Consider the following 16,740-nt stretch of genomic DNA (forward strand, 5'->3'; position numbering starts at 1 on the left):
CCCGTCTCCAGTACCTATCTGTCAAGAGGCGATCAATAGTCCTGGGACCCCCTTAACGTCTCTCTGCAGGTTGCCCTGGTGTCTGCAGGTCGAAACAGGGCACAATGTGCGCACAAAGTCGCACATTCATACACACGCACACAGACTCATGCACACAGACTCACACACACGGACGGGCAGGCGGGCGGGCTAATGAAACAACCGGCCTATTGATCGGCGCTGTGAATGTCAGACAGACAGTTCTAAAGTCCGCCTGGTGGACTCTGGTCTGTCAATCATCTTTGACAGCTCCAAGAAGTCGATTTCTTGATAGTTTTTGTGTTCAAGTCGCACAATTCACTCCCCTCCGCCTTTGTGGCTCAAGTCAAGCTCACACTTTGCATCCCGCATTCCATATGCGGCGTCTTCACCCTGCATAGAACGTGCGGATTTCATGAAACCCCCTATGCCCCCCTCCCCCACCCCTCTTCTACCCACCAATTTATTTATTTGCCACTTGGAGAACACAATAGAGCTATTTTGATTTCCCTTCATCCAGTCTCTGCCATTTTCGTGCACCAAGCCTCTCATCCCCCGACGACTCTCACCCTCATCCCCATCACCCCCGACGGAATTACTAACCTTGCTTTCCCAACCATCGCACCTGCGACCAAGCGAAGGCGTCACATCTCCATCTTGGCGACTCGCTCAACTCGACGGCGGACCAACACTCATGGCTCTCTCTCACTCTCACTCCTCTGCTTCTGCTCCCTTTTTGTCTCTCTCCTCTTCTCGGCCGTCAGTCTCTCTCTCACCCAGCGCCCAACCCCCCGGCTGGCTCGTCCTGGACAGCTGCGGCGCTCTGTCTGCCGCCTCTGTCGCTCTTTGCTCGGGCTGTGGGGCTGATTGGAATTTAAGTCGCGCTAATCCCAGAGTACAGGTAGTGAATGAAGCAAAAAAATGGGTGGGGGAGAGAAGGAAAGTGCACCGAGAAAATAACGTTGGTCCTCCTCTGAATGTCCTCTCACTGCAGGTCTTCCTTCCTGCATTCTTCCGGCGCCCTGATACACTTCTTTTGACTCTTCCCTATGTTTTCATTGCGCTTGGGAAGGAACCGGAGATGGGACTGAGGTCCTTCTATGCTGGCGCCGGTTTGTGACAGAGCGAGTGTAAAAGAGAGAGAGAGTGAGAGAGAGAAAGAGGAGCCGGAGTGATGAAGTGGGAGCAGACATGGTGGGGGGGGCGAATGCAGGAGATGGAAAATGCTGCGTAGGAACAATCCAGAAGGTGATCGAGCAGAGTCAACATGATATTTTATATTGAGTAGGTTGACAAGTCTTCAAAGCAGCAAAGACCGAGTTCTTTATTTGATCGAGCATTTTTTGGGGTGAGGGCTGTAATTTTGAACAATAAATACATATTCCATTTCATCCATCCATTTTCCAGACCGCTTAATTCTCATTAAGGTCGCAGGGGGTGCTGGAGCATATCCCAGCCGTCTATGGGCACGAAGCAAGGGACACCGTGAATTGGTTGCCAGCCAATCATATGGCATACAGAGACAAACAACCATTCGCTCTCACGCTCAAACCAAGGGACAATTTCAGTGTTCAATCAGCCTGCCATGCGTGTTTTTGGAATGTGGGTGGAAACCGGTGGAGCCGGAGAAAATCGAACAATTAAAAAATATGACAGTACAACAAATGATTTTTTTTTGGTATTCCCTATCAACATTTTTAATTTGAGAAATTTACATTGTGTACACCAGCAATCCACGTCCTTCACGGTCATTAATGTAGTTTTAACAACATTTATTATGTATATCGAAATAAAATCAAAATCCAAACTTAAGGTTCAATTGCAAAGTCCGGCCCGTGGGCCAAATGCGGTCAGTAGTCAATTTTCAACCAGGCTGCAGGCTCCGTCATAGAATTAATAACATCTGGCCCGCATGTAAAATGAATACAGACATTTTTCTATTCTATTTCTGATTGTATTTTCATTTATTATAGTACCTATGCTTTGAAAGGCGTTTAAAATGACATGTATTATTATTATTACTCCCCTACTTATGAGCATTCGAGTGACGAACAATGGTACGAACATACGAACATTTTTGTAGTAACATATCGTCGTATTCTCTCCAGTTTTACACATCTTTATAGAGCATATATTTTATTACATGTTTATGTTTCAGTACAAACCAATACTTCAATATACTTATCTAAACCTTAAACATACTTATATACATTGCATACATTCCTTACAAAATATTGCACTGAAGCAATTTACCTTACAAACGACCGTTCTGAACGTATCTCGTTTGTAAGTTGGGGCGCGTCTGTACTTTGGGCAGTAGTAGCGCTGTTAACTGTGTTTTCCAAATATAATGTATAAATATATAAAACGTTCGCAAATATAAGGCACACCACATTATAAAGCGCTACAATTGAGGCTGGGGTTACGCACTGCTCTTTCTACAGGGGTACAGGGTGTCGGTGGCTGCTGACAGGAGTTGCGAGACCTGTTATGGCTCAATATGACTTCACATATAAGGCGCAGGGTCAGCTTTTGAAGAAAATCAAGGCTTTTGGGTGTGTCTTATATATACTGGAAAATATGATAAATGAGTCATTGACTGAATGAGGTCCCCCCCCCCATTTTCTAAGATGGCAATAATTAAAGATGTTCATGAAAGTGACAAAAAGAGAAGTTAGGTGAATATTCAATTTCAATTTTCAAAGTTAATTCAAATGAACCAAAACACAAGATACACTGTAGCTGAAATTAATGAAAAGGTTCCTGTACGACTGAGAGCTTACACAGACGTGAAGTGGCTGAAAGGATAAAAAAGCAAATGTCAAACACAGAATGGCTCGCTGAAATGTATTTCAATTAATTGCTGTTATATGTAAATAACGTCTGCCAAGTTTAGCCCCCCCCCCCCCCCCAACATTTTAACACACCAAATCCGACCCCCTTTGTAAAATGTTTGCACACCCCTGCTCTGTTGTGAAAAGAAATATTAATAGTGATGATCATGGATAGTATAAGTGAGGTGAATATTTCATACTTTTAACCTCACAGGCCACTCTTCCCGCTCTGCGTACATTGGAACAAAAGTTAATTTGCCGTGCCGGATTTATTGAGCGAGTTGATTTTGTCTCCAGCCTCCAGACATTTGTCATCTATGTTGCTGTTCAAAATTAGAAGCTCTTCGCTTTAATGCAGTTCCAGACAGACGCCTATGACATGTGGACGCGATTGAAATGTCAAACATGCTAGCCGAGCAACGCTTGGGTTAGCTGAGCGGTTAGCATGGCTTATGACTTCGTCAAAAATGTAGTTTGCTCATGAGAACTGACTTCACAGTCACTCGTATTGAGCCACGGCTCACCACCAGCTAGCTAGCATGCCGTCAGAAGCAACGAATTGTGCCTCAAACTTTGACTACCCGCGCTGTGTGACGTTAGCTAAGCTTTTCTCAGTATTGCTACCTGCTGTGCTTTAATGAGGTGTAAAACGCAAACTGATTTCAAAGTATTGCTGATACCCGTTTGGCCACATCGCTTCAGTATTTTAACTTACAAACGTGCCACTTACTATGTTTGATAGTCAAATTTATGATAGCGTTAGCCTCTGTTGCCTCTCTATCACATCAATGTTTCCCAAAGTTGCTTTAATAGCGACAAAATCAAAACAGTTGAAACTATTTGCGTGTGCTTTGTGAATGAAGGTCTCAAATTGGGACAAACTGTCTCTGCGTCACAAAGAGTCGACTCTGAAGATCCAAGATCAGTTTTATCACAGGTCATCAGGGGCGGGTTCAATGCTGTATTTACTTGTATTTGTTTCATGGAAAAATGCGTCTGATGTGGTCGGGTTTATTTTTAGCTGTATCTGGAGGACTTAGATGACGGACATATGGAGGAAGAACCGGAGATGAAAGGAAGACAAGCTCTTAGCGCCTGAAGCTACTCTGGGGCCGGTGGTGGTGGGGGTGTGGGGGGCAGCGAAGGGAGGAAGTGGAAGAGCAACACAGAGGCTCTCCGAACGTCTTGGTGAGATAAGACAGCAAGTGTGGGCTTGCGAAGGAACGCATTTGAAACCCGACACGTGTAAGCCCCGTGTCCCTTCTATCTCGACGCGTTTGGTAGAACCGGGTGTTAAATGGAATCTTGCGCTTGAGCCACTTGCAGAGGACATTGTGCTGACGAGACGTGAGAAAGATGGCGATGAAAGCGAGATGGGAGGAGGCCACGGCTCAATTTCATCCTCAGCTCTCCGTCTTTTCTCGTACGTTGGCCCCGCTTTCACCCCTTTCTCCCCGGGCAGTCATTATTTGGCCTGCGGTCAGGTGTTTTTGGATCCCACCCCCTCCCCTCGGGGTGAGAGATTTTGATACCGCAACCCCCCTGGCCACCAATCTTATCCAGTTAACGGTGTTCTGCTTCACGGCTCATTGGCTCGCAATTAATGCACCCTCCGGCGAAGGTTATGAGGCACCGTGGTGTTTTGTGACCCGAGTGTTCGGAGAGTTGCCATTTTTTTTCCCCTACGACACGTCAATATTAGCACTGTCAACTCAGCTTGGAGAGACACAACTTATTTATTTATTTATTTATGTATGTATGTATGTATTTATTTATTTATTTATTTATTTATTATATTATTACTTATTTATTTATTTATCATTACTTATTTATTGTTTGTTATATATTTTCCATTTTAATTTTCTTTATTTCTTTTTGATTTTATTATTTATTTGTTTGGTGATTTATTTACCCCTTATTTATTTGTTATGTATTACTTACTATGTATTATTTATTAGTTGAGTTATTTATTTGTCTATTTGTTTATTTTTTCATTTGTTCTTTTTTTATTTGTTTTTTATGTATTATTTATTATTTATTTGTTTGGTTCTTTATTTGTTTGTATACTTATTGTCCTTGCGAGTTTGTAAAGGCGCTTATAAATGAAATGTATTATTATTATTATTATTATTTGTTTATTTTTTCAACCCTTGTTTATTTATTATTATGTATTATTTATGAGTTATGTGATTTATTTTGTTTGTCTATTTTTTATTTTTGTTTATTTTTAGCCCTTATTTATCAAGCCAAGTCAGCTTTATTATCAAATATGCTTATATGCATGACATGCAGCACAGATGAAATTACTGTCCTCTCGGACCAAGCGTGCAAGGCATTTATAATGACTTTAACAAACATAATAAACACGAAAACGGCAATTTGCCGGGAGAAAGAGGAGCTGCTGCGTGTTCATGCTCCGCCATCTTGGGAAAAAAACAAAATTCACAAATAATATGACAACACAACGACACAGAGTCATTTATGATTTGTGATATATGATCATTCATCATTTATCATTTAGTATTTGACAGGGTTGTTAACACCATTCACACACACACACACGTGCACACACACACACACACACACATGCACACACACACACACACACACACACACACACACACAAGCATCGTCAATGGTTTGGAGTGTAAGATTGAAGGATTGATGCCTCCGCATTTGTCACAATCCAATGATAATGAAATACAAGGACAGCCACACCCACACAAGCGCCGCCAGCTCCGCCTTCTAATTTTGTCCTCGCTGCTGTTTGCATGTCACTGTGCTTTACTTATTTGCCATGCATTACGAATACGCTCTCCTAAATTATTACCCGCTCGCTGCGGTTAACCGAGTACAAGAAAAAAAGGAAAGCTGTTCTGGTTTGTTGGCCTTATGTTGCCCGCTAAAAGGCTCTCGACGTGTACGCTCGGAGCTCGCCGAATAAATTACTTGAGGGAGAAGGCGGCCCGTGTTCAATCAAAGATGTGAGCCAAATGTTTCCAACAGTTGCTGGTTGTTGTGCGTGACGCCCTGGGAAGCAAAGTTTTGTTTTTCTCCCCAGCCGGCAACACTTTTGGAGGTGTTGCGGGAAAAAAAAGGACAGGCGGGAACAATGGTGAGTTTTTTCCCAGCCCTGAAAACGCTCATCAAGACGGTGCTGCCAAAGAGCTAGCTTGACTATGGCGCCGGCTGTCATCTTTGGCATCTCGAATGATGTTGATGCAATGACATCAACCTTCAAGATCGTGTGAGAGTATGTGAAATGTTGCTGAAAGTTCCACTCCGGAAACATTAGCGGGCTTGTCAGTGACTGCCGGCTGCCCCCGGTGACGACTCGACGACAGTTGACATTTAATTATGGATAATTGTGAGTGAATATTTCCCTCATATCGCTATGCTCGCTTGCATTTAGGGGGGGTTGGAAATTGGATGCCCAAGCGCACCTGAGGTGTGAAAACTCTGACGGCGCTTCGCTACACGCTAATTTGGGATGCCGCTCATCGGAACAAATTGTACGCCGTGTCACTTCTGGTGAGACCGCCGAAGCCACTTTGAGAAAAGGGGGCGGGCTTGTTCACTTTGCCTCTTCTGAACATTTTTGGACGCCTCGCTGCTCAAAGCTGGAGCTGTCCATCACAAGTGCACCTTTAGTCAAATGGTCCGGCAAGAGGTGCTATATATATATATATATATATATATATAGTAATGGCCAACCAACCAGATATCGTGGTCATATATAAAGGGCAAAGGAACGCCGTTGTCGTGGATGTAGTGGTCCCGAGTGATGGAAACATCAGAAAGAAGGAACATGAGAAAATCGAGAAATACCAAGGGCTCAGAGAGGAGCGGGAGAGAGCCTGGAAGGTAAAGGTTACAGTCATGCCTGTGGGGGTCGGAGCACTCGGGGCAGTGACCCCCAAACTCAACGCGTGGTTGCAACAGATCCCGGGAACAACATCGGATATCTCGGTCCAGAAAAGTGCAGTGCTGGAAACAGCACGGATACTGCGCAGAACCCTCAAGCTTCCTGGCCTCTGGTAGACGACCCGAGCTAAAAAAAAAAATGCGGGACAGACACCACCCATGAGGGGTGAGGCGAGGAATTATTAATTATATATATCAGTGTCTGAAAAAGTTAGTGGACACCCGGGCAGACAACTCTGAAAAGGTGCCGGCCAGGCCATAAAGTTGCCTGTCCCATTTTTCACAACTTAAAACATAACCGGTTCAGAGTGTCCCTCACTTACTGCCTGAAGACAGCTGGGATAGCCTCCAGTGAGGATGAAGCGATTCGGAAAATAGATTGACTGTATAAAATGTGTTGAAAATAGCTTCAGAACAATTTACTGAACTCTCCAATAAACTATGTGGGAGCCGTGCGACACTATGTTGCCTCAAGATCGAAAATCCTTTCAATGCACGAAAAAACATGTTCATCTGTTTAGATCGCTGTCGTGCGTTGGTGCGGAAAGGGTTCGATAGGACAATAAGTGTGTTTTGTTTGACGCCCGCCTATTAAACTGCTTAGCTCATTGTTATTTTGATATTGATCCTTCATGTTTCGAAGACCACAACCCTTTGCTTTTGTGTCGTACGAAATGACGTTAGTCTCATTGCCAACAAGATCCGGTGTCGAGATCAACCGTCTCTGATGTGAATTGCGCCTTAGCATGGAACTCGCGTGTGATCTTTCAAAAGAAACCCCCCTGCTAGTTTCACGGGAAAGCAAGCTTTGCCTTTAATTGAGCACACTCACCGAGCTCAGTCCCCAACCAAGACCCCCTGGATACTGGGTAAAAAGCACCGCTCTCCTATGAAGCCCACACATGTGCTTCTCCATCTTAAACTGTCAGTCTACAGCCAGATAAAGCTCGCGCGGATCGACGGATGCATTGTGACAAAGCACGCCTATTGCCCATTTAAGCTAGCGTCCCGAATCACCTTGAGTGACTTGAGATAATTGCCTCCGCAGTCACTCAGGAATCCAATAATTAGCAGGTGCAGCAAACGCAACACAGGCACACACAAAACAAACACAACTCATTAGCGGTCCCGAGATAGCGCCGCAGAGCAAAGAGATCAATCTGCTGAGGCATGTAAATGCATACGTCGGCCACGCCGATATGAGATGGCGATTGTTTTATTCGGTGGTGCGTAGGAAAATCAAGAAAGACAGATTTGAGCAGCGGGAAGGCCGGCAAGGGACGAAAGACAGCCGAGGGATTCACGAGGCGCTCCCGAACGCCAAGCCTTGGGTGAACGCAAGCTGTGCAGAACGGAAGACAAGTGGGGGGGGGGGACGCTTTTAGCTACATGATGACTCTCCTTCTCATTTATAGGATCGCCGAAAGCAACACGATTAGAATAGATGGCGTCTCCAAGGACAACGCGGCGACTTATGAAAATCCGATTTGATGCATTTTGATTACAGTCCGGCTGCTTGCTGCATACGAGTAAACTTTCGAGGACAAACAGCGAGGCCCCCCCAAAAAAACGTTTGTTCCAAATCATTCGCATGAACGGCGGTTAGCGGGTAAATGCGGCAGCGTACGTGTGCAAAACGACTCGATACACCTGCGTAAAACAGAAAAGCTCAAATATATTCGACTGTGTTCAAAAACAGTCTTTCAAAGACGCAAAACTGCTCTCCGTGTGACGCATTAAATACTTCAAGCGAGCCTAAGAATTTTTCACCAAGGCACACGGCTCGAGGCGACTTCCGTATGGCCTCGAATAAAAACGCAAATGTAGCGACTGTTTTGAAATCGGATAAATCACGCGAGCGGCTGCTATGAATGAGTAAAACGAATACACGCAGCCCCGTGTCCTTTTGCACTCGGCTGTATCCGATCAATATGTTCATTAGCGGGCTGCCCGGCATGCCTAGCGGTACAACCCACCCCCTCTCCCTCCTTTTTTGCACGACATCGCCTCCCCTCAACAGAGAACCCCTTCCCTGACTTGGACTGACTCTTGCACCTGTTTCAAAAACGGCTCTCAGTCTGGATGACAAACGCACAAGCAAACAGCTCATATATACAGTATACTGTATATATTTTTTTTTCGTCACGTAAATATATCGGTGGCCCACCCACAGGCCCCGGAAGATGACATGTAGTTATAAGGGAAGGGACCTTGTGTTTACTTCGTATCATCTGTAAAGGCCATCAATGAATCATTTATAATTCGTCTCGGTTGGCAGCACAGGTCAGGTGGGGTATGGTCGGGGCCGGGTGGGTGCACAACATCACCCGCGTCACCCGAAAGACTTGCCTTGTTAAGAGTCCAGTCCGCCGCATTTCAAACGATTAAAACGAACCACCTTGATTGGCCATGACTGAAGTCAACTGTGACCACAGCCACAACGGCGCGCATGTCCGTCCCTATTGCAAATCCACCGCTCCAACATCGGGTCTATCTCACATCCACTTGCCATCAAGCATTTGCTTCGCGGCACTAAAGCTAATTTGGCATTCCTAGCGAAGGATATTTCTTGAAGGTCAATATTCATCCTATGCAACGTTGATTATCGCCTGCCGTAGCAAACGGGCGTGTTTGAGAATCTCTCTTCCACACACACACAAACACACACTTGCGTTTGCGAGCGGTGCGGTTGTATAGACAAATCTAAAATATTTAGGTGGATTAACGTCAATGATAATAATAAATGCATGCTGTTTGGGAGGGGGCTGGCGCAACCAAATGCATGTAACGACATAATCCTAAATCCCCAACCGCAAACGGTGATATAAAAACGCAGCGTGGAAGCACGACGGTGTTTTCTGCCTCCCAAAAGACACCGCTATCTTCTTGAATCCCGAACACAGGACCTACAAAATGCAAGAGGTTACAAAGGCTGAGCGGCGGTGTGTAACGCGAGGCGCCGGGGATCGCAGTGGCAACACCTCCCCGCCCCGCGCCGCCTTCACGGAGGGAGGAACTGAATCGAGGCACCATCGGGTTCATTCAAGCATTCTCCCCCGTCGCCGCTCGCTCGCCCCTCTGTCACGTATAAAACCGTCAGGAAACGGGAACACAAATTCCACACTCCGCTTAGTCCCAGCCGGCAGCGAACAACTCGAGAATAAGAGGTTGGTCATCAGGGGTCACTTTGAGTTTGAATGTGGATGGCTTATTTCCTCAACAGTGAACCACGAGTCAGGTCCAATATGTTTGGTTCCACGAAAAATAATAATAATAATTATAATAAATGAACACAAATGTGCTTCATGCAACTTCCTTTTCATTTCATCCCCTGCATATTGATGACATTTAGGATTCCGATCAAAAGATAAAGATGAGACTCAAGTTCCAAATGTCAGATTTTATTACCTGATATTTAGATTATCATGCCTACTTATCAAGTGGGCACCAAACGTTGACCATATTTGGATATACAAAGTTTCTTTTTAAATATTTTGCCCAGTATGTTTTGTTTAGTTTTTTTCCAAGGTAAAATAGCAGAGTTGTCAAAGTCATTTTTTTGCTGCGGGCCACATTGCAGTTAAAGTTTCTTCTTGAGGGCCGTTATGAATTTGGGGAAACCATTCGAATGTTTCACCCCCTCCACATATTACAAACAGAACATGCAACAAATTAATGGAAAACTAGTTTTGAAGTCAAGAATAATGAGTTATTACTATTTGAATTTTTGGTTCGGACTTTAGCAAGCATCATGGCACTTGATGTGTTGCTTTGTGTAAGCGCGTTCGGTAAATGATACAACTTCTGGATAGAGTTGAGGTTCTTTATTAGGACGGCTGTGTTGGTTGGAGGAGAAGGCAATTGACATGTGCGGCTCTCGTAGGCTCTTATCAGACTGACTTGCAGCAGCGCGCATGCTCCTTTGGTCTATAGCCAGGCATCACTAGTTGAACATGCAAATACGATTTGCTCATATCATTACACATGACATGCTTGATTTGCTTTCATGGGCCGAATAAAATGCCTTATCTTTGACACCTGTGAGTTATAATGTGCTGTTTGTGTCTACCCCTTTCCCCATTGCAGACCAACATCCCATTCCTTCAGAATGTGTTCTCCAACCACCAGTTCCTGCACTCCACTGTGGACACGCAATTCATTGATGAAAACCAAGAACTGTTCAACCTCAAGCCCACGCAGAACCGAGCTCAGAAGCTGCTGCATTATCTCGGTGGGGCGATCAACGAACAAGCATATTGCTGCATATTGTTTATTGACCTATTTGCTTGGCGACTTCCAACCGTCTACTGCATTTTGTAGGTCACGTGATGGTAAACGGACCCACCACCCCCATCCCGGTGAAGGCCAAGCCCTCGTCTGTTGACCCCGTTGTCCCATCCGTCACCATGGGTATGTAACTTTACCACCTCTCCCACCTGTCTTTGGGCATTAGGCATGAGACACCCTGAACCGGTTGCCAGCCAATCACAGGTCACCTAGACACAGTCACAATAACACCTAGGGAATTTTTAGAGTGTTCAATAAGCCTGCCATGCACATTTTTGAAACATGGGATGAAACTGGTATACCCAGAGAAAAGCCACACATGCACAGGAAGAATATGGAAACTCCATACAGGGAGGCCTGAGTTGGAATTGAACCTGGTACCTCTGCACTGTGAGGTCGACACGCTAACCAGAGGATCACCAGGCTGCTTTTGTAGTAATTAATAATAATAGAACACAGTCAAAGCTCGGTTTTCGAACCTCTCGGTTCTCAAACAATCCGGTTTTCGACCAAAAATGTCGGGTTTTTTTTCATGCCTCGGTTTACAACCGAAAATGGGTTCTCGACCAAACTGAGCGCACCTGAATGCACCACGACACTCCCTTCCTCTTCCGTGTACGTCGCTTCCTTGTGTCCCTTCTCATTGTGACCTAAGCATTATCCTCATGTAGCATTCCATTGCGAGCAGGCGTGTTTTTTATGTTCAATCACGATTAAAAAAAAAGTAGACATTGATTACATTGATTACAATCGGAAATGTTTCAGTTCTCAACCAGATTGATTTCTGAACAGCTTTCTGTAATGGATGATGGTCGAAAACCGAGTTTTGACTGTAGTAACAACTAAAAAGGCCCAAAAAAATCACATATTGAATTGTCATTGTACGATTGGGATTGTTTAGGGTGGGGGAGGGGGCTACCAAGTAAAAAGCAATTATTTTACTAAAATTGTCAGCCGAATTTCCTCTAATATTGACTTGTTAAAGTGAACACTAAATTAGTGAGCGGGCCCTCTCACTTTGTCCTCCATATTATGGAGGACAAAAACAATCAACATTTTAAACATTCATTCGGCACAAATTGACACCAGTGATACCAGTTTCACGTTCAGTTATAGAACCCGCTGAGACATCACTGTATAAATTAGGATGTATTGTATTGTATTGTAACACAAGAAGCCAATTATGGCTGACCAACCGTGACCCGTTGTGACTTAACAGCATCGTTTCAACACGTCTGGTTATTAAAACACAATTTGCAAATGACACATAAAACGTGCTTGCGAGTGCAATTGATGAAGCTCAAAGTTGGTGGCATCCCTCATCTGCCGCACGACTGATTTGACCACCGAGCTGTGCGAACATGCAGCTCATCCAGCAACTTGCTCTGTTATGAATTTGCCCCAAACGCTCTTGTCATGATGCACTGTGAACTTTGGATCGATTAAACGGTGACCCCGCATTGACCGTTCAGTCCCGGTGGTTTTTTTTCCAACATGCCTTTTAGTTTTTTTTGCTCATTTTGTCAATGAAAACAGATAGGCCGCAACGTGCAGGCTTCCCCCGCAAATATGAACGGACCCTTTTAATAACCTGAAAAATCGCAATCATCACTTTGACGTGATTCAGCAAATCTGACTACTCAAAAAACCTGCACTTCAAACATGGTGCCAGCTGGCATTAAAAGACAACCTTTTTGAAATTTGAAGCCACAAAAAGGAAGGATGTCAACATGAGACGACTCATTGGAAAGAAAATACTGCGATTCAGCTTCCCACAAATTACTCCATTGACTCCATTCATCCTCATGCCCTTACGGTGCGTTTTTGCTTCCTCAAAAATACGTCTGTATACAAGTTATGATGTAAAATAGTCAAAACGTGCTTTTAAAAAGTTGGGTTCTAGGTTCGCAAGGGATAAAAAATATTTACATTGATTGTAATGGGAAGTGCAGTTTCGGTTTTTGAACAAATCGGTTTTCGATTTTCAGATCCTGGAATGGATTATATACTTACTATTATATACTTAATATATATATATATATATATGAACAAACTGCGGAAGTGGGTGTGGTGGGGGCGTGGCCTGCAGGGAGTATGCATGCATCAAAAACTGAGTAATGAGATTTGTAATGTGCATTGCTTTCATTGAACTCGGGGATTGGGGGTGAGAAGAGAGGGATTAGGCCAGTATTATCACACCCTCCACAGAGGGAGAGGGATGCGGACGGTGAGCGGGGTTATAAAAAGAGGACAAGAGCAGTTTTGGTCCGGGGTAGGCTATAATCCAGCCTGCATACAAAGGCAATCACCGGCTAGGTGCAAACATGAGGAGCGATAAACTGACCCAGACATTTTTCCCGAATCGGGATATTTTTGCTTGTCGAAAGCGCCGTGTGATCTCCATCCAAATGTGAACTCCCAGTCAAAAGTTCTGCCTGATGGTGTTAATAAAACGGGCAATTAACTCCATCGCGATGCACGTCGGGTACATCGAGTGTGTGATTACAGTAATCGTAATGCACACAGTAGGCGCGCAACACAAATGGGTTTGTAATGTGCGTTGCCGCGCTGTAATTGACATTCTATTGCTTGTCGGATTATTTATGCGAAGGCCTGCGCCGCGTGGCGGCAACACGTCGTGAACGTGTACACCGCATTTGGTGTCAAAGTGGGCGAACGATGCACATACATCGTTTGCATGATTCGTTTTTGATAAGTTTAAGGTGTCCTTTTTAGTCGGGGGGAGGGGGGGACCTCATGACTGCCGTGTTCTGCGACGCCGGAGTTCAATTTGCTTTCGGTGGGGGAGGCGCCAAAGAAAAAGGCCAAAGTGGAAAGAAACACAAAAGAGAAGTACAAGAGGACCGTGAGTATCCAGGCGGAGAGATGCTAGCTCATTAACTGGACTAATTGATTGATGAACATCCGCTGCCTAGCTCGGATTGATCTCAGTCGGGCTGCCAATATTTCAAAGCCTCTGGTTATGCTCTTGTTTAATTGCCAGGCAGAAGTGGTTGCCTTTCCAGCAGCTCATGTATTTTGTTTTTCTACTTTCATTCCTTTCATCACTTCGCTGCTGAGAAATGTAAATTTCTCCACTGTGAGACTAATAAAGGCAAATCCAATCCAATCCAAGCTTGGTGGGAGAAGCTTGGGACTATAATTTGTTGTTTCCGCTTTGATGCGAGACGTGTACCTTGGTTTTAAGAGGTGACAAGATCTGTGAGTCGGACAGGCTTCTCTGCAGCACCGGAGCGCCGCAGGGAACAGTCCTGGCTCCATTCCCCTTCAACCTCTACACCTCGGACTTCAACTACAACACCCCAACCTGCCACCTTCAGAAGTTCTCTGACGACTCAGCTATTGACAGCCTCATTACAGAGGGAGACGATAGGGAGTACAGGGGACTGACAAAGGACTTTGTGGACTGGTGCCAGCAGAATCACCTCCAGATCAACACCGGGAAAACCAAGGAGCTGGTGTTGGACTTCTACAGGAAACAATCCTCACCTGCACCATTGAACATCCAGGGTTCAGACATTGAGATGGTGACCTCCTACAAGTACCTGGGTGTTACTCTCAACAATAAACTGGACTGGACAACAAACACTGATGCCCTAATCAAAAAGGGACAGAGTCGCCTCTTCCTACTCAGGAAACTGAGGTCTTTTGGAGTTCAGGGGTCACTCCTAAAGAATTTCTATGACTCTGTGGTGGCATCAGCCATCCACTATGGCATTGTCTGCTGGTCAGGCAGCATCACCACCCGGGACAGAAAAAGACTGGAGCGCCAGTTCTGTCGTGGGCTGCTCGCTGGACTCTCTGGAGGAGGTGGGCAACAGACGGACGCTAGCTAAACTAAAAGCTATGATGGACAGCCCCTCCTACCCCGTCCTGCCCACCCTAACAGCACTGGGTAGCTCCTTTAGCCAGAGACTATTACACCCGCGCTGCAAGAAGGAGAGGTACCGCCGCTCGTTCCTACCGACTGCTGTCAGGCTTCACAATTCTCAATGATCACATGTGAAAAAAAAGAAAAAAAAATGGACACTTGTAAATATGGGTTGTTGCAATATATCAAAATGCATTTCTTGATTCTGCACTATGTACAGTTTTTTTAATGGAACGGTTTTGCACATTTACATTTGCATAGTATACAGTTGACATTTTTATTTTGTTATGCTTAGAATATCTTGTTTTCTAACCTTTCACCCCCACCCCAACCCCATCTCTTTTCAATTGCTGCTGTGGACTGCAAATTTCCCCATTGTGGGACGAATAAAGGTATTCTGATTCTGAAGATGCTATGTTGTTGTTTTTTTTCAGTCAACTACTTTATTGGAATATTCCACAACAGGCGATTACGAAAAAATTAGCACACCAATTAACATTCCACCAAATGTTTCATTTCATCACTCAAAAGTCTGTTTGTTAGCTCAGCGCTTATATTCAATGTGAAACGCCATAGAAAGGCTTTCTGAAATTAGCATCGACACTGTACCTGGCTTAGTTAGTAATTTAACGTTTCATTTCTCATCATTTGCCTTTTTAGGAGACCCTCCGGTAGGATTCCGTGATGTCCTGCTGCGCGACGGTCCGGAGGGCTTCGCCAAGGCCGTGCGAGCCCACCAGGGCCTCTTGCTGATGGACACCACATTCAGAGACGCCCACCAGTCCCTGCTGGCCACCAGGGTGCGCACCCATGACTTGAAGAAAATCTCGCCGTTTGTCAGTCATAACTTGCACAACCTTTTCAGCCTGGAAAACTGGGGAGGTAAGTGACATGGTAGCGCAGGCTAGAATAATTATTCGGGCTCAAATGATTAATTGGGCTGTTTAAAAATCAATGAAAATCAATGTCTTAATTTGTTTTTTTTTTTTTTTTTTTTTTACAATGAACTCATTGCAAAATATATCCAAGACAATTTGTTTAAATTCCCCCTAATAATAATTGGTAAAAACAAAACAAATAAAAATACTTTTGATGAAATGTTCTACCTTGAACTTAATTGTAAGCATTACAGAAAAAGGAAGTTATGTTTTTTTTTTGTCATGGGAGTTTTTTTCCTCTCACTAAAACATCCATTCGGGCCCTAATAATTATTTTGTCTATCACATGCATGATGCCTTGAGAACGTCGTAATAGCTGCATTTATTCTTAACTAGTAATTAACATTTTTTAAAAATAATTTGTTTGATGGATATTTTTACATTATGTTGCTCACTTGAGCTATCTAGCTCGCTATTAGCTAGCTGGCTGGCTATCTATCTAGTTCGCTGTATATTTGCTATTTATAAACTATCTATAGGCTAGCTAGCTAGCTATTAGTTATATATTAGCTAGATAGCTCGCTTTCTATGTATTTGAGTTACTACCGGGTTGAGGGAAGGCTGGCTTATGTGGCTGCCGCTGCTCACCCACAGAAAAACTGATCCTGTGACTGTAAAGTGACCTTGAGAGTTTTGAAAGGCGCTTAGAAATGAAAAGTATTATTATTATTATTGTCGTTGTTGTTGTTGGAAAGCAGTCCATCATATGGTAGCATTGAGTCTCGTGGATAAGACCGTCATCTGTCAATCTTCTTCTTTTCCTTTCGGCTTTTCCCTTCAAGGGGTCACCACAGCGAATCAGTGTCCTCCATCTTCAGAGGTTTGATTCGCATGTTTGTTTTGCCAA

The 16,740-nt window shown here is 44.3% G+C and overlaps 1 protein-coding gene across 1 annotated transcript in view; it reads left to right on the forward strand.

The window, feature by feature from the left end:
• pcxb (pyruvate carboxylase b) overlaps positions 1–16,740 on the forward strand; it is a 174,457-nt gene that overhangs the window by 132,732 nt on the left and 24,985 nt on the right. The window contains exons 13-15 of the mRNA XM_088990514.1: positions 10,863–11,007; positions 11,097–11,186; positions 15,616–15,837. Of these exons, the coding sequence (XP_088846640.1) occupies positions 10,863–11,007; positions 11,097–11,186; positions 15,616–15,837 (457 nt within the window). The remainder of the gene's footprint in view (positions 1–10,862; positions 11,008–11,096; positions 11,187–15,615; positions 15,838–16,740) is intronic.

Source organism: Hippocampus bargibanti, linkage group LG02 (assembly GCF_051943395.1).
Source record: "Hippocampus bargibanti isolate YZ-2025 linkage group LG02, ASM5194339v1, whole genome shotgun sequence".
Lineage (NCBI taxonomy): Eukaryota > Metazoa > Chordata > Actinopteri > Syngnathiformes > Syngnathidae > Hippocampus > Hippocampus bargibanti.